The 27,905-nt window shown below is 37.4% G+C and overlaps 1 protein-coding gene across 4 annotated transcripts in view; it reads left to right on the forward strand.

Moving 5' to 3' along the window:
- The window catches only part of ccbe1 (collagen and calcium binding EGF domains 1), an 83,114-nt gene that overhangs the window by 35,160 nt on the left and 20,049 nt on the right, over positions 1-27,905 (forward strand). For all 4 annotated transcript variants that reach the window (XM_057818111.1, XM_057818112.1, XM_057818110.1 and 1 more), the window contains 3 exons: positions 16,434-16,486; positions 21,368-21,502; positions 22,428-22,565. In XM_057818111.1, coding sequence (XP_057674094.1) covers positions 16,434-16,486; positions 21,368-21,502; positions 22,428-22,565 — 326 coding nt within the window. The remainder of the gene's footprint in view (positions 1-16,433; positions 16,487-21,367; positions 21,503-22,427; positions 22,566-27,905) is intronic.

Raw genomic sequence — 27,905 nt, forward strand, 5'->3', positions numbered from 1 at the left:
TTGAATGAAAAATAAAGTACACGACAGCATGAACAAACAGATTGCAAAGTGCCGGGTGTGACTCGTGTTTGAGGTTGCTGCCATGCACGCTCTCTCAGCCAATCAGTGCATCGTTTTCATAGATATGACAACAGAAGTGAGAACATGGAAGATATTTGACTAAAAATGAAACAGAATTTAGCGATAGAATAGTAGCGCATAGCGATAGATCGGCGATTCATACAAATGTTGAAAAAAACCCAAAAACATACTTACCTTTGCTATGTTTGGAGGTCATTTAATGCTGTGAATCAACCGTTAAAGGTGATAGAATTGCTCCCGTTTTTGCATTAGTTCCCTTCTGTCTACTTTCGACATGTGAAAAATTTAAAACTGTTTCATCCTATAAAGATAGACTCAAGTCAAGATTTTGCCGATTTAGGAGTATTTTAGATAAAAAGTTGCTTAGGTTCGCTCGTAAAGTTTACTACAAGAGAGCCTTTCTGAGAAGTTTACTGCTCTAAAATGGTGGCTGTTTACTAACGCTACCGAATCTGTCATTTCGCATGTAGTTCTATATGCATGAGATATCTAGGCGTAGATTGTATGCTGTCGGCTAAGTCAGGAAATATTGGAGCCACCTAGCCTAGCATCGCATTTGCTACAGCGTCTCAACAAACACTCTTCCCTCTCCGTGTCTCTGACTTTTCTCGCGTCATTCAACCAACGTATTAACGAACATTGTCTCGGACCAAATCCGAACGGATGAAAAAAAAACGTAATGCACGAAAAACCTGCAGATTTTGAACGTAACGTATGGCGTAAACATTTTAAAATGAGTGCTCACCTGTACAAATTACGACGAGACCGTACAACTTGACAGGTATGAATTATAGTGGACCGTCACAGTTAGGTGGTAGCACACTGTAGCACGGGACTTCCAACTTCCAACTATCAGTGGTCAGGGCAAAACTATGTACTTTAGCAAAATCATGTTCGATGGCTTTCCGTGCCATTTCATAAATGTCGGGGATTACGTTGTTGGAGAAATATGTTCGCGAGGGAACAATGTAACGCGGGTCAAGCGTTGCAAATAAATTAACGAAGCCCGCCGTGTGTTTTCACTGGTGTCATCTTCGGGGTTGTCCTACCCTGAGAAAGTGATACCTGTGGGTGATGCCGGTGTACTGCCATTCGTCAGAACACCGTCTGAGGTGCCGGAGTCATGTTATAAAAGTGTTGCCATTAGCATGGGGAACAAGCGCTGAGCAATGCTTGCAATTTTTTTTTTCAATATTTTCTCTCCCTCCGCATGGTAGTCCATGGGGAAACCAAAATGTTGCCACACCGCAGATTTGAAAGAAGCCGGTGCTTCCTCAAAATTTGGTCTCTCCACTCCTCTGCTCACCATAGCTATTTTGTTTTCTTTCTTGTTTCACTTTCACTTCACTCGTAAGTAGGGTTGTTCCGAACATGTTTTTATGCTCCCGATCCCTATCGTTTTAGTTTGAGTATCTGTCGATCCCGATATTTCCCAATCCGATTGCTTTTTTTTTGCTCCCGATTCAATTCCCATCATTCCCGAAAATTTTTCCCGATCATATACATTTTGGCAATGCATTAAGAAAAAAATGAATAAAACTCGGACGAATATATACATTCAACATGCAGTACATAAGTACTGTATTTTTTTATTATGACAATAAATCCTCAAGATGGCATTTACATTATTAACATTCTTTCTGTGAGAGGGATCCACGGATAGAAAGACTTGTGACTTTGTAAATTGTGACTAAATATTGCCATCTAGTGTATTTGTTGAGCTTTCAGTAAATGATACTGTAGCCATGCCCAAATGCATGATGGGAAGTGGAACCATGACTGTGCGTAGTGCTACCAATTGATATATCTTCTCTGCGTTGGGAAATAACTTAAGGTGTTAAGAAAAAGATCAATTGCTACCTTGCTTCCCCACATTGCTTCCCATGATATTTCTAATCGTAGGGAGAGGGATTGTAAGGCTTTAGCCAATTAAAAAAAGGCTCCAAAGGCTGCAAAAATTCACTCTACTCATTTTACGCTGCCTTTTATCTCTCTATGTAGGTAAAGCGGCGCCATTACAGACTGAGCGCGATAATGCGTGAGTGGGTCGTGCAGCGCATGCATTAATTGCGTTAAATATTTTAACGTGATTCATTTTTTAAAAAATTAATTACTGCCGTTATCGGGATAAATTTGATAACCCTACCTTAAGCCTAAACTAAAGACTCTGGATGAGTGTAACATATTATGTCTGTAACGTTAAATACAATTAGAAACGATTTAATTAAAAAATATATAAGGCATGGCCAATTTTTTTTTGCCGATTCCGATACTTTGAAAATGACGTGATCGGACCCGATCCCGATCGATCGGGACATCTCTACTCGTAAGCGAGAGAGGGCGTTACTCGGCATCTATTACACAGGTGCTTGACAGCGATCCGACATTTACTTGCGGGGCGGGAATTTCTCCACAGCGGTGCTTCACGTCACACACAGGCACACAGAGCTCGATCAATTCATTCCACAAGTGTTCGGAATACATTAATTGCAAAACCAAAAAGGCGTGGTTCATAAAGGCGTATTGAACCGTACAGGGCGAACCGTACGGTTCGGCTTTGAACCGCAAACCATTGCACCGCTACTGAAAAGCCATCAGCCGAAAATAGCTAAAAATACTATTTCAGTTTTCAGTGTTGAAGACTGAACGTTTACCACTGAATAGTTTGAAAAACCTTAGTCCGCTTGTGGTTATGCCATCAAAACCCAGTGAGAAGCAACATGCTGGCTAACGCTGTCTCGCTAACACTACTGGCTCACAGCTAACCGCCATTTGGATACCTCCAAAAGTGTTAGCAAGACAGTCGGCCAGCGTGTTGCTTCTTGCTATGTTTTGATTACATCATCACAAGACGACTAAGGTTCTTCACACTATTCTGTGGTAAACCTATGGTTTTCAACACTGAAATAGGATTTTTAGCTATTTTTGGCACCAAATTTTTTGGCACTTGTATTTATTTTAGTACAGTGAGCTGAAACAACTGACCTTAGATCAGGATGTATTGTTCTTCCAAACTATACGCTGCAACCTTTTTTATTTGTGACACAAGACAATTACAGTAGTTCAAGTCAAGGGTCAGCTCTTTGAGTGTACAAAATCTGCTGTTTTGAAAGCCTGGCGTTATTTCTCCGACGCAAAACGAAGAACTCTAGGGATTTTGACTGATAGCTGATATCAAAGGTCGCTTAGGTTGCAGAGTCCTTATAGTTTCAAAACTAGACTTGTTTTTCTGAGTCGTCAAGTTTGCGAAATACGCCTTTACTCATTTAGAGTGTTCCAGCTGCCTCCCTATCGGCAGAAAGATATCATCTGGTGGAAAAACAGCATTCTTCAGCAATGTTTTACTTTTTTTTTTGGCATCTCAGCGTGAGCTTGCGATCTAATAATTCGGAGGAATAACGAGGACATGGCTGAGAGAACATCAGCACGTTAGTTTTAAAGTAAGAACAGAGGAAATCACATCTGTGATATTTTTAGATTAACCTTCCAGAGTGTCGATTTTCACTTTTAGTGGTTCTCTATATCTTCTTAAATTTGACTCAGATTGCCAAAACCATTTTTTAAATGTCTTTTAAATCATTTTGTCTTCTGGTAGGATTTGTAGAAGTTGCTGAACTTCAGGGCATTCCCTTTACTGTTCATTTTTAAAAAAAAAAAAAACTAAATTCATGTATTTTTGCTAGAACGTGTCCGTTTGCCCACTGAAGAAAAAACATTGACAGTTTAGATTCTATGTCCAACATCATGTTCTTTGCAGTCATGTACAGTAGGAGGTTCATTTATAAATGACATGATGCAAACTCCTTCGAGTAGAAACTGAACTCGACATGATACACTTCAATTCATGTTTACATTTTTTACGCGAGTACACCAAAATCTACCCAACAATTTATGTTGACAACTTAAATTCATAGCCTGTTGCATCACTTTCTTAAGCAGGCAGTACAACTAGGAGAACAGACCCCTGTGCAAAGCTCCACCTGAGGTCACTTCACATGAGTGCACCCAGAAATACCAAGTATATTGAAAGATTTTTTTATCTTGCATGAGAGACTGTGCCATGTTGGTTTAGCCTTTTATAAGTGTTTGCTGAGTGATCTTTACACTCTAAATGTAACTCGTAGCGTTAGCTTAGCATTTGCGTTAGCATTAGCTTTAGCATCCTCCATCTTTACCATCCTCTTAAACTCTTACTTGTTTACATCTCTTTGTTACGTTCTGGCGGGTTTAGTTATTTGAATATAATGTACAGTTGTACCTTTACAAATGAATTGAATTCGTTCCAGGACCTTGTTTGAAAGTCGAAATGGTCGTATGTCGAGCTGGATTTCCCCATAAGAATATATTATAATTACATTAATTCTTTCCGCAGCCCGAAAACCTACCCTTAATCCTTAATAAATATTGCTGGAACTATTGCAAATATCAATTACACAAAGCAAAACAAATGAATTATAAATCAAATCTGAAAATATAATCATAATAATAATTAGAGGTGGGAATCTTTGGGCACCTAACGATTCGATTACGATTCAGAGGCTACGATTCAATTATAAATCGATTATTGATGCAAAACAGCTATTATCAGCTTTTAATGTTTCATACATTAGTTACAAAAATTGTACAAGAATCCACTCAGGCTTAAATAAACGACAAATTCAGTATCAAGTTAACAGTTCAAAACAGTAAATGAAATACTTAAGTCCCCATTCTGTATCAGAACAGCATTCAATTAAATTAATGTTGTGAATCAACCGTTAAAGTTATTAAAATCGCTCCCGTTATTCCATAATTTGCCATCTGTCTACTTTCGACATGTGAAAGTTTTAAAACTTTTAAAGATAGATTCAAGTCAAGATTTTTCCATTTAGGAGTATTTTAGATTGGAAGATTCGCTCCAACAGCCTTCCAGGGAAGTCTACTGCTTGAAGATGGCGGCTTTTTACTAACGCCGGCAAGTCTGTCATTTTGCATCTAGTTTTCTATACATGTGCTGCTAACGCCACCGAGTCTGTCATTTCGCATCTAGTTCTTTATGCATGTGATATCTACCGTAGCATTATGTGGATGTAGTTTGTAGCGGTTTTCGGCAGCAGTCAGGTATTATTGTTTTTTGGGTTTTTTTATCTAGGGGCATGAGTTGAGCCAGAGCCGTGAGTTGAGCATTGTCATTACCCGTGTAATGACAAGCATGATGTTTACTCCGTCCGTTGCTCATTGCGTCCTGAAGACTGTGTTTTACTTCCGCTTTATTTGACATATTTCAATAATCGGAATTTGGATGTTTGTGAGTCGTTTTTTAATCTTCCACGGCTGAATCGCGAATAATCTAAAAATCGGAAATTTCGCACTCCTTTAGTAATAATAATAATAATAATACCTCTAATAATGTCACGAATCGGGTTGTAATATGGTGGATGTGTTTTGCATGGTGTACCTGAACGCACCGCGTGGCTGATTATTAATATTTTTTTTTTTTTTTTTTTTTTTTTTATGCTTTGGTTATCGGCAATCGGCCAAAATAAATTTAGATAGCAGTATCGGCATTTGAAAATCCCATATCGGTCGACCTCTTATAATTATTCATAAAAAAAACTCAATTTTCACGTACAAGAAGATGATTCAAGGGTGATGGATAACGGGCCGTCCGTCTCTACCAATAAGGCGTCCTTTTTTTTTTTCGAGGGAGTTAGCAACCCTGTGTGTAAGTGACGTCATGCCAACTCCGTTCTGTGCAACTGAATGAGCTCCACTTTGCTTCATGTGTTTACATTTTTACTTCAAGTGTACCTCGAACTACCGAGACAGTCGATGGTGAAATCTTGATTTAGTATTGCATAGCATCATCTTCTTTACCAGTCACGCAGAAGGTTTACAGTATATCGAAGGGACATGATATAAAGCCCCTGCAATGCAAACTGAACCTATAAAGTTGAAATTCAGGTCATCCAAAATAGTTTATGCAAAACCATGATTTAATTGATTTACATGTAAGCTGTGTATAAATATTCAAAATAATATGTATTTATATTAGTATGATATTCAGCACACAGCGAATTTATTGTCATACTTATTGTGTCATCGTGTCAACACGTTATGTGACTAAATAACCACTTACAACTTTTTATTTGGTGCGCCGACTCATCTTTCTTTCGTGTGCGCGCCCCCCAAAGACGAACCTTCAACATTCCGTCACCTACCTCATAACCTCATCATTATTTTTTTGTTTTTACGTGGGATATTAAAAAGATTTATTTGTAGCAATTTAATGTTTTATAGTGCACGTGAAAAGGGGAGTGCGGATGGAGCGCGAACAGTACCAGAGAGGTTTAGAAAGACCGAATACCTGCAAAATCCATAAAAATGACGAGTTGGAAGACTTCCACTGTATAGGTTTTGGCTAAGATTTGAACTTCTATAAAAGAGGAGTGAACATGAGTAAATACAGCATGGCCAAAGTACAGAAAGTGAAGAATGTACAGAACATGGATCTTGTTTTTAAGATCACTTTCGTAGAGTGTCAATCAAAAGTGAGTATTGCATTATTTTAAAAGGCTTTTTATACAGTAATGGATCTCATTCATAGAATAACAAACATCCGAGAGATGTTTGAGAAGAAAATGGCAGCCACCGTATTTGTGCGAATGATTCAATTATGGCCTGATTGGATGTATATTTTATGTCACATATACACACATTCATATTGTGCAAGTTAATCAGGTGGCGGTTTTGTTAATGATATCGTGTATCCCCAGCAGATAAGACGATCTCAAAATGTGAGCGTCGGTGTGTTGTTTTAGTAAGATAAGAGTTTAAGAAATATTGGCAGCCATGAAATCCATGACAAGACACGTCGACCAGTTTTGTTGGAAAGTGTCTTTTTCTAGGATTTGGGCCTTTTCGGAGATCATAGCCACTCTAAGCTCCCCCAGATCCTCCACATCTGACTCATGGTACCCGCGGGTTATTAAAAGTATTAAAAAAACCATTGAATTTAGTTTTCCATTATTAAAGGTATTACAGTAAAAGTATTAAATTAGCTGTTGTAAGTCTGGAATTTTTTCACCGTGGTCTTAATTTTCAAGAACATCTCAGTGCAACCTAAATTATATCCGTGAAGAAGTTTTTTTTTTCCCTTAAATCCATAATGAAGATGACGCATAGAATTTTTACGATGCACTGCACTACAAATTGAGATGCTACTCATGCGTGCCAAACCACCACAACCGGCAAAACGGAGAATCCACCCACCTCTGCATTGGGCATGCATCCGTTTGTCGGTGGAACGAAAACCCTGCAGGCAGAAGTATTGCGGATTCTGAACACCAAAACAGACCACCATTCATATACTTCAAATGAGTCCATTGGTGATCTGTTCGGATATTACGTCATTTTTGGTTGGCATCGGCTGTCACAATGTTGGTCATATTGCGTTTTGTTCCAGAGGGCTCGTTCCCGATGTCGTAACTGTTTTGTAACGATTTTTTTAGTTGGCAGGGGAAAAAAAACGCATTTTCTTAAGGTTTAAATAGTCTACATATTTTTATGATCATTATAAATGCATTTACACAATGAAATAACGCTGGAAAAGTTTGTTAAACATAATGTTGGTCAAATCGTGTTTTTTTTCCGGAGGGAGCATTCCCGACTTCGTAACTGCAGCCAATTTAAGCTCATCAAGACTTTAAGATACAGGTAAAATCGGGCCTAAAAAAATCCAGCCCGACCCAAACTGGTCCGCGGGTATTAAAGCCCGACCCACATTTTGTGTGATAACATTTGTGACGATGTCTGCGTAAAAGCCTGTCTTTTATAACGAATTCTCAGTTGGCAGAAAAAAAACCCCCACACATTTTCTTAATGTTTAAATAGACTACATATTTTTATGATCATTATAAATTTATTTACACAACGAAATAATGTTAGAAAAGTTTGTTAAATATAAATAAACAGTTGCGGTTTTGCAGACTCGCAGAGGGGAAGATTAAAAAGTGCGTATAGGCACGCTCTGGCTCTGCAATGACTATACAGCGCCTTCTTTTTTTATCCAAATTATTTATTTTATAACAAGTGTTCCTTAGTTTATCATTCATACATCGTTAAAATATAGTTATTTAAAAAAGTTAGCGAGGAAGAATTCTGGTCTGGCCCGACGTAATAATTGACATTTTAATTTTGGTCATGTTTTCAGTTTAATTTAGCTGTTTCCAGCTTGCTATGTTTAGGGGAATTTAACGCCTGCTTTCTGAAGTCCAGTCAGCGTGTGTCAACAACGGTCCAAAAGAAATCATTTCAAACAGAATCATTCATGAAGGTGGAAAAGATAATCTTGTAAAGTTGTTATGGATGTTTCCTAAACCCACATGGATTTTCCAAACGGGGCAACAAAGTATAGTGTTGCAATGTGTGACCATTTTCCCTAATGCTAATTCAATAAAAGATGCACAGTTGAGGGAACGTGAACACTGATATGGATTTAGTTTCTCTTGTGATGGCAGGGAATGTTTGTTTTTACCGCCATCGTCCCACCGAATGTTTGCTTATTCTCCTTTGGGTCACACAGGAAGTCCTCTCCTCTTCGTGTCAACTCTCTCAGGGTGTCCACTAGTCTAATTCAAACTGTGTTTTGTATTCACATAATCTAAATGTATTCTCGTCCAATGAAGTCAAATGTTGTATAGGCTAAAGCAATAGGTTTAAGTAATCAAGTCTTGTCCACTAGTAGATAGTTGTGTATTTTTGTCTTATCTAGTGCAGTCCTACAGTTACGAACGAGTTCCGTTCCTATGCTGGAGACGTAACCCGAATTTCCGATTAAATCGGATTTCATTGTTAAAATCGAATTTTACGTCATAGTACTTAGTATAAGATACAGTGGTTTGAAAAAGTATCTGAACCTTTTGGAATTTCTCACATTTCTGTGTAAAATCACCATCAAATGTGATCTGGTCTTTGTTAAAATCACACAGATGTAAATACAGTGCCTGCTTTGACTAAAACCACCCAAACACTAATAGCGATCGCAAATGCTATTCAGTAGAGCTGAAACGAGTACTCGAGCAACTCGAGTAACTCGAGTTTAAAAACTGATCCGAGTAATTTTATTCACCTCGAGTAATCGTTTATTTTGACAGCTCTAAGCATCACGTTTTGCTCGGACTACTTTTAATGCGGGACAACGCGCTGTCACGTGCGGAGAGGAAGAAGGGGAAAAAAAAAAAAAACTTACTGCAGCCGACAGCCGCCACAAACGACGCCGACGTTGCCAGATACTAACCCGCACGATGCTACGTTGGTAACAGCTAGCGTCTGATGCGTCTCATAAAGATCACATGTATGTTGAACTAGATGCGCATTGACAGACTCGGCCGCGTCTGGGCAGCGTTATTAAACAGCCGCCATCTTAAAGCAGTACAGCGCTAAGCGCTAGTAAAGAGCGCTAAGCGCTAATAAATAAGATTAACGTTACTGTCGCTACTAGCTCACGTAAAGTTAGCCCTGCGGAGGGCTAGGTTTCAATTAATTATGACCACTGTCGATGCGTGGCTAACGTGTCTTACATACAGGCTTTAACATAACATAGCATTGTGGAGTGATGAGGGTGTAAAATAAAAACTTTATCATGCTAACTATCAATTTTAGCTCAGTAGTCATTGCTGGATAAAACACCAAGTAGCACTGGTCCCTAATGTGCTCCAGTACAGCCTGTATCATACATTTATTTTGAACACTGCAAAAACTCAAAATTCTATCAGGACTTACAGTTTAGACTAACTTAAAACTTAACTAGAACTTAAAAATGGCTTGACACAAAGAGAAATTCAATTGAAACACGTGGGAAAAAATCCTAACTTTTAAGTGATGTGTGTTATCAAGCGTAACGGCATTTTTAGGTAATATATATATATATATAATTTTTTTTTAAAATAAGATCTAAAAGTTTTTTGAGTGAAAGCAGTGAATTAGTTTTTTTTTTTTTTTTTAAATTCTAGCTACATCTGAGATGCAATTGTCTGTTTTCAACAATCTACATCGAAAATAAAGACATTGATTGACTGAAAATGGTTCAAGATTAGATGAAATGTCTTGTTTTCTCATGTATATTTATAATTGCTCTTCACCTAAAAATATATTTGTTTTATCCGATTACTCGATTAATCGATAGAATTTTCAGTCGATTACTCGATTACTAAAATATTCGATAGCTGCAGCCCTACTATTTAGTGACAGCCAAAGAACACTTTTCATTTTTTCATTGATAACACATCTTAATCCTATAATTTATTTACACTACCCCCTTACTAAAGTTGTTTTTTTTTATATATATAACAGAAACGGTACCAGTGGCAGTCAGATACCATTGTAATTCTTTTCAGGTCATTCATTGTCAGACAGAAGCAGTACGGCACAACGTTACGCTAAAAAAATAAGTCAAAAATATAAAAATGGCTTACCTCTTTGTCCTCTGAAAGATCATGCCAACCCAACATAATGTTTACTGCATATGAAACGTGAATGGATTCGCTGAGCTGGTGTTAAAGTCCGCACAAGTTGATTCGGTCTTCACATTTCTTCCTCTCGAGTTTTTGGTTTCCGGAAACGTATGAAGAAAACATCCTTCATTTGTCGTAATGTCTAGCGTCGTTTCGACAAGTTCCAAAAAAGCAATGCGTGATCGGCATGTTCGTTTTTGAAAGATTACCGGAGAAAAGTAGCACTTTTTACGTTGGGTCTATGCGAGGGCGGGTCTATATAGTCCCACTTCGACTTTACTTCCGCTTTACTATGCGACGTCACGGTCTAAAAATAGCCTGCGTGCGGTACGCTATTGACGCACATGCCCCGTTCAGTTTAAAATGACAGCAGTGTAATGTCCGCTTGTTACTTGTTTTTTGTTGTTTGGCGCCCTCTGCTGGTGCTTGGGTCCAAATGATTTTATGGGTTTGGGGAGTGAGCATGGTGTAATGACATCAATAATGGTGAGCTACTAGTTTATTTTTTAATTGAAAATTTTATTTTACAAATTTTAATAAAACGAAAACATAAAGAGGGGTTTTAAAATAAAATTTCTATAACTTGTACTAACATTTATCTTTTAAGAACTACAATTTTTTCTATCCATGGATCGCTTTAAGAGAATATTAATAGTGTTAATGCCATCTTGTTGATTTATTGTAATAATAAACAAATACAGTACTTATGTACCATATGTTGAATGTATATATGCGTCTTGTGTCTTATCTTTTCATTCCAACAATAATTTACAGAAAAATATGGCATATTTTATAGATGGTTTGAATTGCGATTAATTAATTTTTAAGCGATTAAAATTTTTAATTAAAAATTAAAAAATTAAAAATTAAAATTAAATTAAAATTTTAATTAAAAATTTTAATCGTTTGACAGCCCTAATTTTAATGTGATTAATTCAACAAATTAATTACCGCCCGTTAAAGCGCTAAATTTGGCAGCACTAGATGTCAGAAACTCGTTCGATACGCCTCCGTTCCGACCCAAGCACCCCGTACCGAAACGGTTCAATCCAAATACATGTACCTGTTACACTCCTAATCGTAACCTGAGAACTCCTTGCATGGTCAAGTTCTTTCTATCATAGACCATTCGTGTGTGGTTCAATTTTGTGTAATGCTGACTACTCTAGTTTAGACCCCTACTCTACTCTACTCTACTCTACTCTACTCTGTCTAGATTGCAAAATCGTGCATGTGTAGATCTGTGCCAACTATTACTCCTATTACACTGGTTGCCTATTCAATCAAAATTAGCAGTGTAGCCTCTTGAGCACCCCAATGTGGCGCATAACTTATTTGCAGTGAAGGTCAGGACAAACGTAGCAGTTCATCAAATGCGATTGTAATGATTTACCATTAATGTCCCTCCAGTGCACTGAGAAAAGTGGTCACATAGTCTGGTGAATATTCCTGACGAGTGAGTTAGTATTATTTGCATTCTGTTCCAGCGAGTATGTCTTGTGACGCACATTTTAAGAAAACATGCATTAAAAGTACATTGTCGTGACAAAGTAATGTTTTCATGCCAACACTGTGGTTTCTCCTCAAGTGGATGAGTTATAGTTTTTCATATGTTGGTTTCCTGAACAGAAAAAAATAAAAGTTATTTTTAGGTTAACCGTCACTGACAACAAAACATTTGTCATCTGCAAAATCACTGAGTGAGCAATGACCATTAATTACTAAACGTTCTTAACAGACTTCTTATAGAGACAAGTATTGCTTCTAAAGTACTAAAGTTTCGTGTCTTTCTTGTTATTTTTGTTTTATTATTTTAATTTTGCACATTGATAAAAGATAATCCAAAACTTGTTCATTTTTAATTAAACAATTTATATTCATTTTTATTCACTGAAGGGCTGCAGCTCTCGAATATTTTAGCAATCGAGTATTCTACTGAAAATTCCATCGATTAATCGAGTAATCGAATAAAACATATTTCTTTTTAGGTGAAGAGCAATGATATATGAGAAAACAAGACATTTCACCTAATACTGAACCATTTTTAGACAATCAATGTCTTTATTTTAGATGTACATTGTTGAAAACAGCCAACAGTTGCATCTCAGATGTGACTCGAAAAAAAATCACCGCTTTCACTCAAAAAACTTCTCGATCTTATTTATTTATTTATTTATTTAATCTTATTTCTTACCTAAAAATGTCATTACGCTTGATAACACACATCACTTAAAAGTAGGGCTGTCAAAATGATCGCGTTAACGGGTGTTATTTAATTTTTTTGATTAATCACGTTAAAATATTTGACGCAATTAACGCACATGCCCCACTCAAACAGATTAAAATGACAGCAGTGTTATGTCCGCTTGTTACTTGCTTTTTGGTATTTTGCGCCCTCTGCTGGCGCTTGGGTCCAAATGATTTAATGGGTTTAAGCACAATGAGTCAGCATGGTATAATTATTGACATCAACAGTGGCGAGCTACAAGTTTATTTTTTGATTGAAAATTTTGCAAATTTTAATAAAACGAAAACATTAAGACAGGTTTTAATATAACATTTCTATAACTTGTGCTAACATTTATCTTTTAAGAACTACAAGTCTTTCTATCCATAGATCGCTTTAAGAGAATGTTAATGCCATCTTGTTGATTTATTGGTATAATAAACAAATACAGTACTTATGTACCGTATGTTTAATGTATATATCCATCTTGTGTCTTATCTTTCCATTCCAACAATAATTTACAGTAAAATGTGGCATATTTTATCGAGGGTTTGAATTGCGATTAATTACGATTAATTAATTTTTAAGCTGTAATTAACTCGATTAAAAATTGTAATCGTTTGACAGCTCTACTTAAAAGTTGTTTGAATTTAATTTCCATTTGTGTTAAGCTATTTTTAAGTTCTAGTTACATTGTAAGTTAGACCAAGTTCTAAGTCCTGATAGGATTTTCAGTTTTTGCATTGTTCAAAATAAATGTATGATACCTGCTGTATTGGAGCACATTAGGTATCAGTGCTACTTGGTGTTTTATCCATCAGTGACTACTGTACTGAGCTTAAATTGACAGCTTTATTATGTTTTTATTTTACACCCTCATCACTCTACAGTGCTTTGTTTTTACGGATTAAATAAAGCCTGCACGAAAGACACATTAGCTACGCATCGACAATAGTTATAATTAATTGAAACTTAGCCCTCCGCAGGGCTAACGTTACATTAGCAAGTTACAGTAACGTTAATCTTATTTATTAGCGCTAAACTAACTTAATTCCACCTTGTCCCAAGTATCACTCCTCCTCTCTCGGAGTAAACGGGGTGCCTTCGGTGGAGCTCCAGGATTGAAGACGTGCAGTAGTGTTATGCAAACGCGGTTTTATGGTGAATGCATGGAACTAGGGCTGCAGCTATCGATTATTTTAGTAGTCGATTAATCAATGAAGTACTTAATTCGAATAATCGAGTAATCAGACAAGGAACATAGAAAAAAATATTTTTTTTTTTTTTTTAAACTGAGCTGAGCCTCAAACGGTATAAAAAATAAAATAAAATAAAATAAATAAATGAGGATCTAAGTACAACCCAAGAACTATTGGGTAACTTACATAGCAAAAGTCCGCTAGCTTAAATGCTATGAAATGCTAACTTTTTTTTTTTTCAACAATGCTCTTAACAAATGGTTCAAACACATTAAAAAAACTGCTCAGTATACCTTTAAACCAAATTACAAATGCATAAAAAACATAAGCGCAAACAAAAACCTATGACCTATGTTGGTCTTAACAGAGAGCAGCTGGATTCAACCATGTGAAATGAGTTATGTCTTATTCACTGTTGCCACTAGAGGGCAGTGTATTCACCCAAATCAATAAAACTAAATGCAAACACTTTCAAAACAAACCATTATAACAAAGCAGCAAAATTTGATTCGAATTTTTTTTCTAATCGAATTACTCTAGTTAATCGATTAATCGTTGCAGCACTACGTGAAACTGTGTTCGTCTTGGTGTCCAGCTTAAAATGCTCTCACACTTTTGACATTTTCTCATTTTTCTTGGTGCCTTTCGCGTCACTTTTGTTGGTGACTTCGTCGTTATGTCTATATTCATGCATGGTTGAAAACAAATATATCCGCCAGCTCCGTCTTCTTCCTGTACGCACATGACGTCAGTGCGTTGTACCACATTAGAAGTAGTCGGAGCAAAACGTCATGCTTAAAGCTGGCAAAATAAAACGATTCCTCGAGGCGGAGAAAATTCCTCGATCAATTTTTAAAATGATCGTTTCAGCTCTAATTCATTTTTACAAAATATAATTTACAATCTAATTTATTGGACTCTAATTGTTGCTATTATTTTGATTAGAGATGTCCCGATCGAACGGCATCCCGATCACGTCATTTTCAAAGTATCAGAATCGGTAAAAAAATATCTGACATGCCTTTTTTAATATCTCTCTCTCTCTCTCTCTCTCTCTCTATATATATATATATATATATATATATATATATATATATATATATTTTTTTTTTTAATTATTATTATTAAATCGTTTTCTAATTGTATTTAACGTTACAGACAAAATGTCTTACACTCATCCAGAGTCTTTAGTTTTGGCTTAAAGTGGGGCTGTCAAATTTATCGCGTCAACGGCGGTAATATCATTAAAATATTTAACGCAATTAATGCATGCGCTGCACTACCCACTCACGCATTGTCGCGTTCAGTCTATAATGGCACCGTATTATGTATGCATAGAACAAAAAGGCAACATAAAATGAGTAGAGAGAAATTTGGCAGCCTTTGAAACCTTTTTTTAATTGGCTAAAGACTTATAATCCCTCTCTCAACGATCAGAAATGTCGTGGGAAGCAATGTGGGGAAGAAAGTTAGTAGTTGATCTTTTTCTTAATACCCTATTTTATTTCCCAACGCTGAGAAGATATATCAATTGGTACCATTACGCACAGTCATGGTTGCACTTCCCATCATGCATTTGGGCAGAAGTTAAATGGCTGAATTATCATTTACTGAAAGCTCATAAAAATCCACTAGATGGCAATATTTAGTCACAATATACAAAGTCACATTTGTCCTTTAAGAATTACAAGCCCTTCTATCCGTGGATCCCTCTCACAGAAAGAATGTTAATAATGTAAATGCCATTTTGAGGATTTATTGTCATGATAAACAAATACAGTACTTAAGTACTGTATGTTGAATGTATATATTCGTCCGAGTTTTATTCATTTTTTTCTTAATGCATTGCCAAAATGTATTTGATCGGGAAAAATTATCTGGAATGATTGGAACTGAATCGGGAGCAAAAAAAAAAAGCAATCGGATCGGGAAATATCGGGATCAGCAGATACTCAAACTAAAACGATCGGGATCGGGAGCAAAAAAACATGATCGGAACAACCCTAATTTTAATGTTTTGCCTCTGCCCTTACTTGTTATAGCTGGCGTCATGAATAGCTTACTTAGTGAACAAACGAATGACATAAATCATATTTGAACACCGCAAAGCACCAAAAAAGGAAGAGCCCCTGATGGGTGAACAAAATCTTCTCCGAGTTAGTACGGTGTATTGCTGTGCTGACTTCATCGGGTAATTCAAATTTTTTGGTGTTTATCATTTCCTGTTTGAGCGCAACACCTGGAAACACTTTTTGCCGAGTGTGAGCCATTGACGAATAATCATAAATAGATCAGAACACTGCGCTATATGAGGGAATCAGTCCAAGTCAACGGGGAAACTCTTGTGGCTGACCTGCAGACAGCCGTGCGTGTTTGTGTTTTATTAGTATTACATGTCAGACATAATGCTTGCTTCCGGTTGGTATTTTTCAGAAAGCAGTGTTGCCAAGGCTTCAAGTTCGTGCTGGGTCAGTGCATTCCCGAAGGTAGGCAAGAATAGTTAAAGCATGATTAAGCAATTCATCAGTTATTGTGAATTTTGTTATGTGCTTCCAGTCTCAACATAAATATGACATACAGTAGCAGCAAAACATTTAGGTAATGTAAATAGTTAAACCAGCTGGAGAGCAATTGTTTTTGGCTCAGCATGCTATGATAATAATAATAATAATAATATTTGTTTTAAGTATTTAGTGTAGCATCATTTTCATTTTTATACTACAGAACAAATACCACAAACTAGAGATGGCGATGAAACCTTGAAATGTTTAGAATATTTTAAAGTACCGAAAGAGCTAAAATATTGTTGTCCTACGAAAAACACTTACGTACGCAGAGGTGGATAGAGTAGCCAAAATTTTTGCTCAAGTAAGAATAGCGTTACTTCACAATAATATTACTCAAGTATGAGTAAAAGTAGTCATCCAAAAAATGTACTCAAGTGCAAGTAAAAAAGTATTTGGTGAAAAGACAGTGGTATGAAAAAAGTATCTGAACCTTTTGGAATTTCTCACACAATGTGATCTGAGCTTTGTCAAAATCACACAGATGTAAAAACAGTGCCTGCTTTAACTAAAACCACCCAAACATTTATAGGTTTTAATATTTTAATGAGGATAGCATGCAAACAATGACAGAAGGGGGAAAATAACTAAGTGAACCATCACATTTAATACTTTGTGCCCCCCCCCCCCTTTGTTAACTTCAACCAGATGCTTCCTGTAGCTGTCTGGCACATCGATCAGGACTAATCTTGGCCTTTTCTTCCCGATAAAACTGCTGAAGTTCAGTCAGATTCCTGGGACGTCTGGCATGAATCGCTGTCTTTAGGTCATGCCACAGCATCTCAATGGGGTTCAAGTCTGGACTTTAACTTGGCCACTCCAGAACATGTATTTTGTTCTTCTGAAACGATTCAGAAGTTGATTTACTTCTGTGTTTTGGATCATTGTCTTGTTGCAGAAGCCATCCTCTTTTTAGCTTCAACTGTCTGACAGATGGCCTCAGGTTTTCCTGCAAAACATCCTGTTAAACTTTTGAATTCGTTCTTTCATTAATAATTGCAAGTTGTCCATGCCCTGAGGTAGGAAAACAGCCCCAAATCATGATGCTCCCTCCACCATGCTTCATGGTGAGGATGAGGTGTTGATGCTGGTGAGCTGTTCCATTTTTTTCCTCCACACATGACATTGTGTGTTACCCCCAAACAATTCAACTTTGGTTTCATCAGTCCACAAAATATTTTGCCAAAACTTCTGTGGAGTGTTCAAGTGCCTTTTTGCGAACATTAAACGAGCAATAATGTTTTTTTTAGACAGCAGTGGCTTCCTCCGTGTAGTCCTCCCATGAACACAATTCTTGGCCATAGTTTTACATATAGTTGATGTGAGCACAGAGATATTGGACTGTGCCAGTAATTTTTGTAAGTATTTAGCAGACACGCTAGGGTTCTTTTTTACTTCTCTGAGTATTCTGCGCTGAGCTCTTGGAGTCATCTTTGGTGTACGGCCACTCCTTGGGAGAGAAGCAACAGTGCCAAACTCTCTCCATACTTGTAGACAAGTTCTCTGTCTGTCGATTAACATTGATTAACATCCAGACTTTTAGAGATGGTTTTGTACAAATCGACAATCCTTGATTGCAGGTCTTCAGACAGCTCTTTTGACCTAGCCATGATGCATATAAGACAATGCTTCTCATCAAGACAATTCTGACCAAGTGTGTGTTTTATAGTGGGCAGGGTGGCTTTAAACCACTCGTCAGTGTTTAGGCACACACTTGACTTAAATTGTTTGGTAAAAATTGGTTTCAATTGCTCTTTAAGCCTCGTTAGGCAGAGGGTTCACTTACTTATTTCCCCCCCTTCTGTCATTGTTTGCATGCTATCCTCGTTAAAGTATGAAAACCTATAAATGTTTGGGTGGTTTTAGTTAATGCAGACACTTTTTTTTACATCTGTGTGATTTTGACAAAGATCAGATCACATTTGATGGTGATTTTATGCAGAAATGTGAGAAATTCCAAAACGTTCAGGTTCTTTTTCATACCACTGTACTCAGGTAATGAGTAACATTGTGAGTAACTGCTCACAATGTTTGATTTTTTTTTGGGGGGGGGGGGGGGGGGGAGTAGCCTATACACTCCTGATCAAAATCTCAAGAACAATTGAAAAATTGCAACAATTTGCATTTTGCAAATTTGGATCTCAATGAGGTTTTAAGAAGAACTACAATATGCAAAAGCAAAAAGAGGGAGTGTGATTTAAAAAAAGCACATTTAAAAAGAAATTTATTGAAAACAACAATAAAGTGACAAATTGCAGTAAAAGATGCCGTAACTCTTAATTTTTATCATTGTCCCTACCAGTAATTATTCTGTAAAATTTTACTGTTTATTCCCACCCCCACCCCCCACACACAAACACACACTTTGAAAACGGATCTCCACCCCTCTTTTAGACCAAAAGCAATAAAAGTGCTTTGCTGCTATTTGGAACATATTTGGTGCCAAAAAACTAAGTTGAGGAGTTTCATTTTGACAAAAATAGAGTTTTGACACCATCTTGTGGCCTCGATAGGCAATTATAAATCTTTCAATTACTCATGGGTTAGCTTCTGGCCCTTTCAACAGTAGGGGTTCACTTAACCGCATAGTTTAACATATGAAACCCATTAAAAGAGAGGTTCCCCACACTGGAGAAGTTAGGGTCTCTATACATCATTGAGAAGCATTATTCATTTAGCTTACCACATTAGTGGAGTTATGTGTCTCCTTTGATGAAAATGATGAAAATTGAACATGTTGAGATATTCTAAACCGCTACACGTTCAAAACCATCAAGAATGAGTGTTTCATACAACGTAGTCCATTATTTCAAATATACTGCACACAGTATCACGCAAAACATATTAGTTTGCTGCCTGTTGCATCTTTCTATGTAGGACCAAATGGGACTGAATGAAATACTGTATATAAATATATTTTTAAATAAATACTACTACTACTAATGTGTCTAATTAATCAAGTGAAATAGGAATTAAATAAATGTGTCATTAACACATCAAGATTTTAGATAAACTATTGATGCAGAGCCAGTACACATATTGACACTGACTAGGTGGTGCTTCCTTTACTCAGGTCAAACAAGTGAAGGACGAGTAACAGCAGGTTTTGTTCGTAAATTCAAGAAGTGCTGCAACAAAGAGCCGATATAACGCCAACAACTACAATAAACTCCTCTGCTTTGCACACAACATGTTCTTGGCTTCCATGTAATCAGCAAAGTTTAAAATATGTCTAACCAACTGCTTAGAAAGTTGACGTATATCCTCCCTCGCCAGCATGTTATGAAATACTTCGGAAAACAGCAATCGATTAGACTTGGATCAGTGTTAGTCTGATTTAGATGGGTGAGTTTGACAGGTAAAATTAAATTCGTGAAGTGTTGCAACATGTCCATGAAATACCATATTGGCCCGAATATAAGACGGTGTTTTTTTGCATTTAAATAAGACTGAAAAAGAGGGGGTCGTCTCATATTCGCTGTCTAGACATTATACCCATTCACGACGCTAGATGGCGCCAGATATCATTGAAGCGATGTTCTGTCATGAAAGAACTCAGCTACTCTCAAGTTTAACCAGTTTGCATTATTTTATTGCAATGTTTTTCCTTATTCAGATTTGTTTCAAGACTACAGTTACAGTTAGACTTCACTTTGATGGTTAATGCAGTTATTGCAATTTTGTTGTTTTATCACAATACAGGTTTGAATGTGATTGCACTTTAGTTTACATATTTAAATGTTAAGATATTAAGATTTGAATGAGGCAAAAATAATATGCTTTTTCTCTCAAATATATTGTTACAATCATTTGTTTCGGATGTACAGTAATTATTTTCTGTATAAAAATTAATTTGGTGTTCAAAAAGTCTTTTTTCAAACTTGAGTTTTGAAAAAGAGGGGTCGTCTTATAATCAGGGCCGTCTTATATTATATTATAATCGAGTAATCGAATCAACGGAACATTTAATGCTTTGCAGAATAAATTTTAGGAGATGTAAAACAAAGGCTTACCAACATTGCACTTTCACAAGCGCACTAAATGTGAATTCAAAATAAACATCCCCGAGTGTTTCTTCAAACTATGCAAAATTAAACTTTCATTGAAAAATGAATTAAAATACCTGACCTCAATTGGCATAAAAATAAATGAATGAATGAGGTGTATCTGTGTACAACAAAAGAACAATTGGCTAACTTGCATAGCAAAAGTCCGCTAGCTTAAATGCTATAAAATGTTTTTTGACAATGCTCTTAACAAATCGTTCAAACACATATTCCCACAAAAAAAAACTGACTAAATATACCTATTAACTAAATGACAAATATGTTACAAAAAAACATTCGCTCAAACAAAAACTTAATTTATGTTGGTCTTAACAGGGAGCAGCTGGATTAACCATGTGAAATGAGTTGTCATATTCACTGTTGACACTAGAGGGCAGTTTATCCACCCAAATCAATAAAACTCAATGCAAACGCTTTAAAAAAAAAAATAATAATAATAAAAAAACATTACCAAGCCATTCAAATTTAACAAATACTTGAAGCAGAAAAATTTGATTCGAAACTTTTTTTCTAATCGAATTACCATGAATATTATTCAATTAATCATTAGAGCACTAAAATAGTGAAATAGTTACATACAGTATTTATTTACATTAAATGAGCTGATATTTTAATGAAATAATGACACATTTAAGTATTCATTTAAAGATGCGCTTATATATTTCCTTCTGTCCACATATCGATGACAAATGAACTGCCCAATTTTCATGGCTAACTTTTCTCTTGTGTTTTCAAGACTACGACGTATGTGCTGGCGCTCCCTGCGAGCAGCAGTGCAGCGATCACTTTGGCCGCGTGGTGTGCACCTGTTACGCCGGCTTCCGTTACCACCGCGAGCGCCACCGGAACCGTGAGAAGCCTTACTGTCTGGGTGAGACTTTCCAATTTGAAAAAGTAGGACTATTGTCGTAAAAAAATTTAACAAAAAGTCGTATTGTAACATGTTTGGAACTGTGTTCAAATAAAAACAAACAAACTAGGGCTTTCAAACGTTTAAAATTTTTAATTAAAAACTAAAATTAAAAATTAATTAATCTTAATTAAGTTGGGCAACCAAGGCTGTCAATAGTGGCTGCAAATGGTATACAGTATGGTCTGCGTTTTGTTCACTTAGGCGTGTTAAGAAAAAGATCGTCTCTTGCTCCGCCCAAATGCATGATGGGAAGTTGGGCAACCATGACTGTTAGTAGTGGCTGCCAAAGCTTAAGCCAATAAAAGGCGCGGTCCAATGAATGTCCACTCGCATTTCTCTGCCTTTTCGCTCTCATTGTGCTAAAACGGTGTCATTGTAAAATGCTTGAGGCAACGAATGAATGGGTCATTCCATACATTGCGTCAAATATTTTAACGTGATTAATTAAAAAAATTAATTACCGCCCGTTAATGCGATAAATTTGACAGCCCTAAATAAAAAAAAAACTAAAACTTTTGTTGTTGTGTTGGATCGGGTATCAGCAGATTCTCAAAATCAGGTGACTCAAACTCAGGTGCCAAAATGTGCGATCGGGACATCTGTAATTTTAACACTATATCACAGCTCCTAACATCATCTTACGTTTCTGTTTTTTTGTTTGTTTCATTTTTTAAATGATGTATGATGTTCTGGAAAAAAAAAAAAAATGATGTTCTGGGAAAAAAATAATAAAACTAGTTATAGCTACATTCCGGTTTTATTCTGGAAAAAAAAAATCAAAGAAAAGACGCCTATCCAAATTTGGGGCCTGTTTTTTGGCGGGTCACCTTGTATAGGTAATTTTTTATCTATGTGTCATTTTACTTTATTGTAATTTGTCCAGATATCGATGAATGTGCTGACACAAATGCAACAGCGTGTTCCCAACTCTGCATCAACACAGTTGGGAGCTTCCAGTGTGAGTGTGTTCCAGGCTACTTCCTGGAAGAAGATGGACGAACGTGTTCTAAAGGAGAGAGAGGTCAGTGCCTTGTTGAGAGAGGTAGAATGTGTTGATTTTTTTCTTTGAAAGCATCTTTTATTTCTTGGCAGAGTTCACAAGTATGTAATTGCCCCTATAAAATTTTGACTTGGAAACGCTCAGTTTTGTGGTTCGCGAGCAGTCTATTAACGTTTTCAAGTATCGATTTTAAAAGTATTTTGTATATACTTCTTTTTATTGTTTAAATTTCTTGAGAGTTTTCGTCTCGGTCCCCAATAAATTTTTCATCGTTTAGACACTGCTACATTTAACATTACATGACGTCGTCTTAGAAAGTTAAGAAAAATGTATCAATTAGAGGCGTGAGAAATTTCCGATTTTTAGATTATTCGCGATTCGGCCGTGGAAGATTCAAGAATGATTCGCAAACATCCAAATTCCGATTATTGAATTATACCAGGTCAAGCGGAAATAAAACACAGTCAGCGCGGTCTTCAGGACGCAATGTGGAACGGACCGAGAGTAAATATCATGTTCAACTCATGCCGCTAGATAAAAAAAAAAAATAATAATAATAATAATACCTGACTGCGGCCGTCAGCCGCTACAAACAGCGCCCAGTTGCTGGTTGCTACAAACATAGGGTTACATACGGCTATGGTAGATATCACATACAGTACATCTAGAACTAGATGACAGACGACGGCCGTGTTAGATCATATACCAAGAACTAGATGCGAAATGACAGACTTTCCCGCGCTAGTAAACAGGCGCCATCTTAAAGCAGTAGACTTCTCTCGAAGGCTCTGTTGTAGCGAACCTAATTACTTTTTATCTTAGAAAAAAAAAAAAAAATCTGCAAAATCTTGACTTGAATCGATCTTTAAATGATGAAACCGTTTTAAAACTTTCACGTCGTAAGTAGACAGAAGGGACATTATGGAATAACGGGAGCAATTTTAACAACTTTAACGGTCGATTCACAACATTAAATTAATTGAATGTAGTTTAAAGCTGCGGATACAGAATGGGGACTTGAGTATTTTATTTACTGTTTTTAACGGTTAACTTGATACTGGAATAGTAGTTTGTTTAGCCTGAGAGGATTTTTGAACACTTTTGGAACTAGTGTACATAAAATTAAAAGCGGTGCATCAATAATCGATTTATAATCGAATCGGAGCCTTTGAATTGTAATCGAATCGTTAGGTGCCCAAAGATTCCCACCTCTAGTATCAATTTCTTGGTGATGTTAAAGGGACTATAGACCCTACTCACGTGACGTCACAGCCACGCACCCGCGCCACGTTGTCCGTATACTCGTCATGTTAATGCATTAGCGCTTCGTAAATTCCTCCTATTATGGCGTGTTTTTGAACTACCTGAAAATATATAATTATAAGGGGATAATCAGACAGTTGTCATACAATTAATTTACAATTTCACTATTGAGGTCAAAAGCCAAAACATCAATTCAACTAGGGACAATCTGGAGTAGTGCTATCGCACTTCATATTTATTACATATTATATTTGTATGTAGCGAGAGTGCTATCGCTAAACCATATAAACATTAAAAGCCCTAGCTCCATTGACAAATGACATGAAATACATTAGACTTGACAGTGGATGTTAGCAAGAACAAAAGATTTTGAATTGAAAATTTCGTAACTCACCTTCCGAGCACAAGATTCCTGCCGAATTTTCGTGTACGAGGACCTGTTTCACCCAACCAGCAACGTAGCATTTATAAGCCTCCAAGCTCTTAAAGTTTTTCAAACTTTCGTGAGAATAGGCTGATTTTGTGTGGACAAGATAGTTGTAAATATCAGGGTCAGGCAGAGACTGCGAAGGCAGCCGGTCAAAAAACATCGATTTAGGCATCAAATACGGATCTGGCGAATGGATAAACTGAAGCTTTTCCACGTAACGCCGTTTATGCAACGCATCCAATGAGTTTACAGCGTCAGATAACACCGGGGCTTCCATGAATTGCTCTATAACTTGCTCGACGAATTGAAAACAATGAGAATAGGTCTAAAAAATAGGTACAATATGGCGGCCGGAAACAGCGACACGCCCATTTTGTGACGTAGGTGAGTAGGGTCTATATGGAGTTTGTCACTTTTTTACTCGCTACAGCCACCTCCAGGCCTAAAGCGTAACTGTAGGTGCATGAACATAAAGCATCAAGCGTTTGGCCCATCAAATCAGTGCCAGAAACGTAAAAACAGTAACAAGTCTAAAGTGGGTTAGAAAAGTGTTTTTGCTAAGCGGAGACTAGGCGGAGGCTTGGTGAGACAGTCCATCTATTGAAGGTAAGAAAAAGGGCTTCTTGGGGCAGTCTCAGTTAAAATGTTAGGGCTCTGTTTACTCATCAGCGCATTGGTGGATTCAGTGGTGGAACAAATGTGATCAGGGCTCGTGTGCGATGAGTATAAACGGGCCCCCCGAGGTAAAGTTCCGGCAGGTGTGGCTACTAGGGGATATACGCGGGCCCCTCCACACTTTCGCAGGCCCTTTAAAGTGCATGTGACACGAAAAAGCATGTTTATTTCAAAATACATGCGGTATTTTATGCTCCTGAATGTTATGGACTGCTTGGATGTGTGTGGAAGCGATTGCTATATTTATTTAGTTTTTGAATCCCGCGCCATGTAAATGAGTGACTAGCGGCAACAATCTTGAGTTGAGAAAGAGGGCGCTGTGACGTGTACAGTAGAAGGAGTCCTCTTCACTATACAGCCGTTCTGTTGTATGAGATGAACTAAGGATTCAGCTGATTTTGCGGATTAATACATTTATTTTTCGCATCACGCCAGCCAAATGGCTGCAGAAAAATCTTGCTGTAGGAGGGAGAGGTGTGTGCGCATTTTAAAAATTTAACTTTCTGGTGTCAAAATAATTATTATGTTTAAAAAATCATGGGGCTCTTTGTCTGTTTACATGTAAATGAGGAATTGCTATACGGTTTAACATTTTTCAGTTGAATCAATCCTCTTGATGGAATATAACATCCTGCCAGTAAAATAAGTGGAAAAAGAAGCACAAAGTTCTGTCTAGGATATAATTAATCCATATTATTCATCCTTAAAAATGAGAAAAATACCAGTATCACCTATATTGGTCTGAACATACACGGGTGTGTACACCTGGTAGTCATTACATATGGCACGTCAGAACAATTTTTCCTCCTGAGCATGAACTTTGAACCCTCGGACTCGGAGTACTTCTCTGGTTTGCCTAGATGCTCTTGAGGAAAACTTTACAAAGCACCGTGAAGATTAGGAATAATAATAATAATAAAGATTGTCACGCCCCTTCCGTCGCCAATGAGGCGGTCCTTCCTCCCATGGGGGTCTTCTCGGTTTAGCAAAAGCACCGTGGTCCCGACACTGTCAATCTCCTTTTTAATGTATGCGTGAGGAAACAAAAGCAACCTCTGTATGCGCTCTTTTTTTCACGATTGTTACTCTGATTATCAAACCAGAAGAGTAAATGGGAATGATGGTGGAAAAATTCCGGCGCACTGGTCGCCTCCAAGGGGAGTCGCGTGACTGGCTCGTGAGATGTGATGTCACACTTCCATAAAGTCTGCTTCCATATTTGTCAATGAAACTCTAGTCAGAGTGGTTGGTGTTTTAATGTGGGTCACCAATACTAAAATGTGGGTTTCAATTTATTTTTTGAGTTAACACGATATGCAGTTTAACTCAGTAATCTTTCTCGGGTCAGTGAGCTCTTGTGTAAGAACATGTGTGTCAATGGCGTACCGCAAGCAACACGTCACTTCCGCTCATTAATATTCATGACATTAGCTACTGTTGCTAAGTGGGGACAAGCCACCGTTTGTCCCTAATAGGAAATGAATGGAAATCGTGTACGAAGGAGATGTTTACAGAGCTAAACCTACCTACCTAAAATGATGTCCCTGGTGCCAAATTCACTGGCAAAGATGTCGAAGAACATAAAAATGTTCAGTTAGAGATGGCTTGAGTGTCGAAGGCTGAAAAAGACGAGCCGACCTAAGCATAGCCTTAGCATTTTTATCGACACGACTGACAATGACATTCTCCTGTTTCAACAAGCTATCCTTTACCATCAGCCCTGTCCTTCCTCTATATCCTCTGGTTGTCCTACGTCTCTTACCGTTCTTGCGGGTAATTTAGTTAGCTTTGTGTAGCGATCGCAAATTCTACTCTGTGACTGCCAACGAACACTTTTATTTTTTTCCATTGTTAACAAATCCCCTTGTAGTCTATGTGTTCTATTCTATGTTCTATGTTGCTTTCCTGTCCGTTCCATCCCATCGCACAAACCAGTGGGAGCAGCTACCAACCTTACAAAAGATACATTGACTTCCTGTGTGTTCTTTTTAGCCAAACTAGGTGTACATAAACTAGCAGTGCAACGGTTTGCGGTTCAAAGCCGAACCATACGGTTCGCCCTGTATGGTTCAATACGCCTTCATGAACCGCGCCTTTTCGGTTTTGCAATTAATTTATTCCGAACGCTTGTGGAATGAATAGGTCGAGCTCTGTGTGCCTGTGTGTGACGTGAAGCACAGCTGTGGAGAAATTCCTGCCCCGCAAGTAAATGTCCGATCGCTGTCCAGCACCTGTGTAATTGAAGCCAAGTAACGCCCTCTCTCGCTTACGAGCGAAGTGAAAGTGAAACAAGAAAGAAAACAAAAAGCTATGGCGAGCGGAGGAGTAGAGAGACCGAATTTTGAGGAAGCACCGGCTTCTTTCAAATCTGCGGTGTGGCAACATTTCGGTTTCCCCGTGGACTACAATGCGGAGGGAGAGAAAATATTGAAAATTTTAAAAAACTATTTGCAAGCATTGCTCAGCGCTTGTTCCCTATGCTAACGGCAACACTTATAACATGCATCTGGCCCCTCAGAAATCACTTTCTCAGAGCAGGATAACCCCGAAAATGACACCAGTGAAAACACACGGTGGGCTTCGTTAATTTATTTGCAACGCTTGACCCGCGTTACATTGTTCCCTCGCGGACATATTTCTCCAACAATTTAATCCCCGACATGTATAAAATGGCAAGCAAAGCCATCGAAGATGATTTCGCTAAAGCACATAGTTTCGCCCTAACCACTGATAGTTGGACGTCCCATGCTACAGAGTGCTACTACCTAACTGTGACGGTCCACTATAGTTCATGCCTGTCAAGTTGTACAGACTTGACGTAATTTGTACAAGTGAGCACTGATTTTCAAATGTGTACGCTGTACATTACGTTCAAAATCCATAAGTTTTTCGTGCATTACGTTTTTTTTCCTCTGTTCGGATTTTGTCACCGTTTCGGAAACGAGACAGTGTGCATTAATACGGTGGTTAAATGGCGCGGGAAAAGTCAGAGA

The sequence above is a fragment of the Corythoichthys intestinalis genome, chromosome 17 (assembly GCF_030265065.1).
Source record: "Corythoichthys intestinalis isolate RoL2023-P3 chromosome 17, ASM3026506v1, whole genome shotgun sequence".
Lineage (NCBI taxonomy): Eukaryota > Metazoa > Chordata > Actinopteri > Syngnathiformes > Syngnathidae > Corythoichthys > Corythoichthys intestinalis.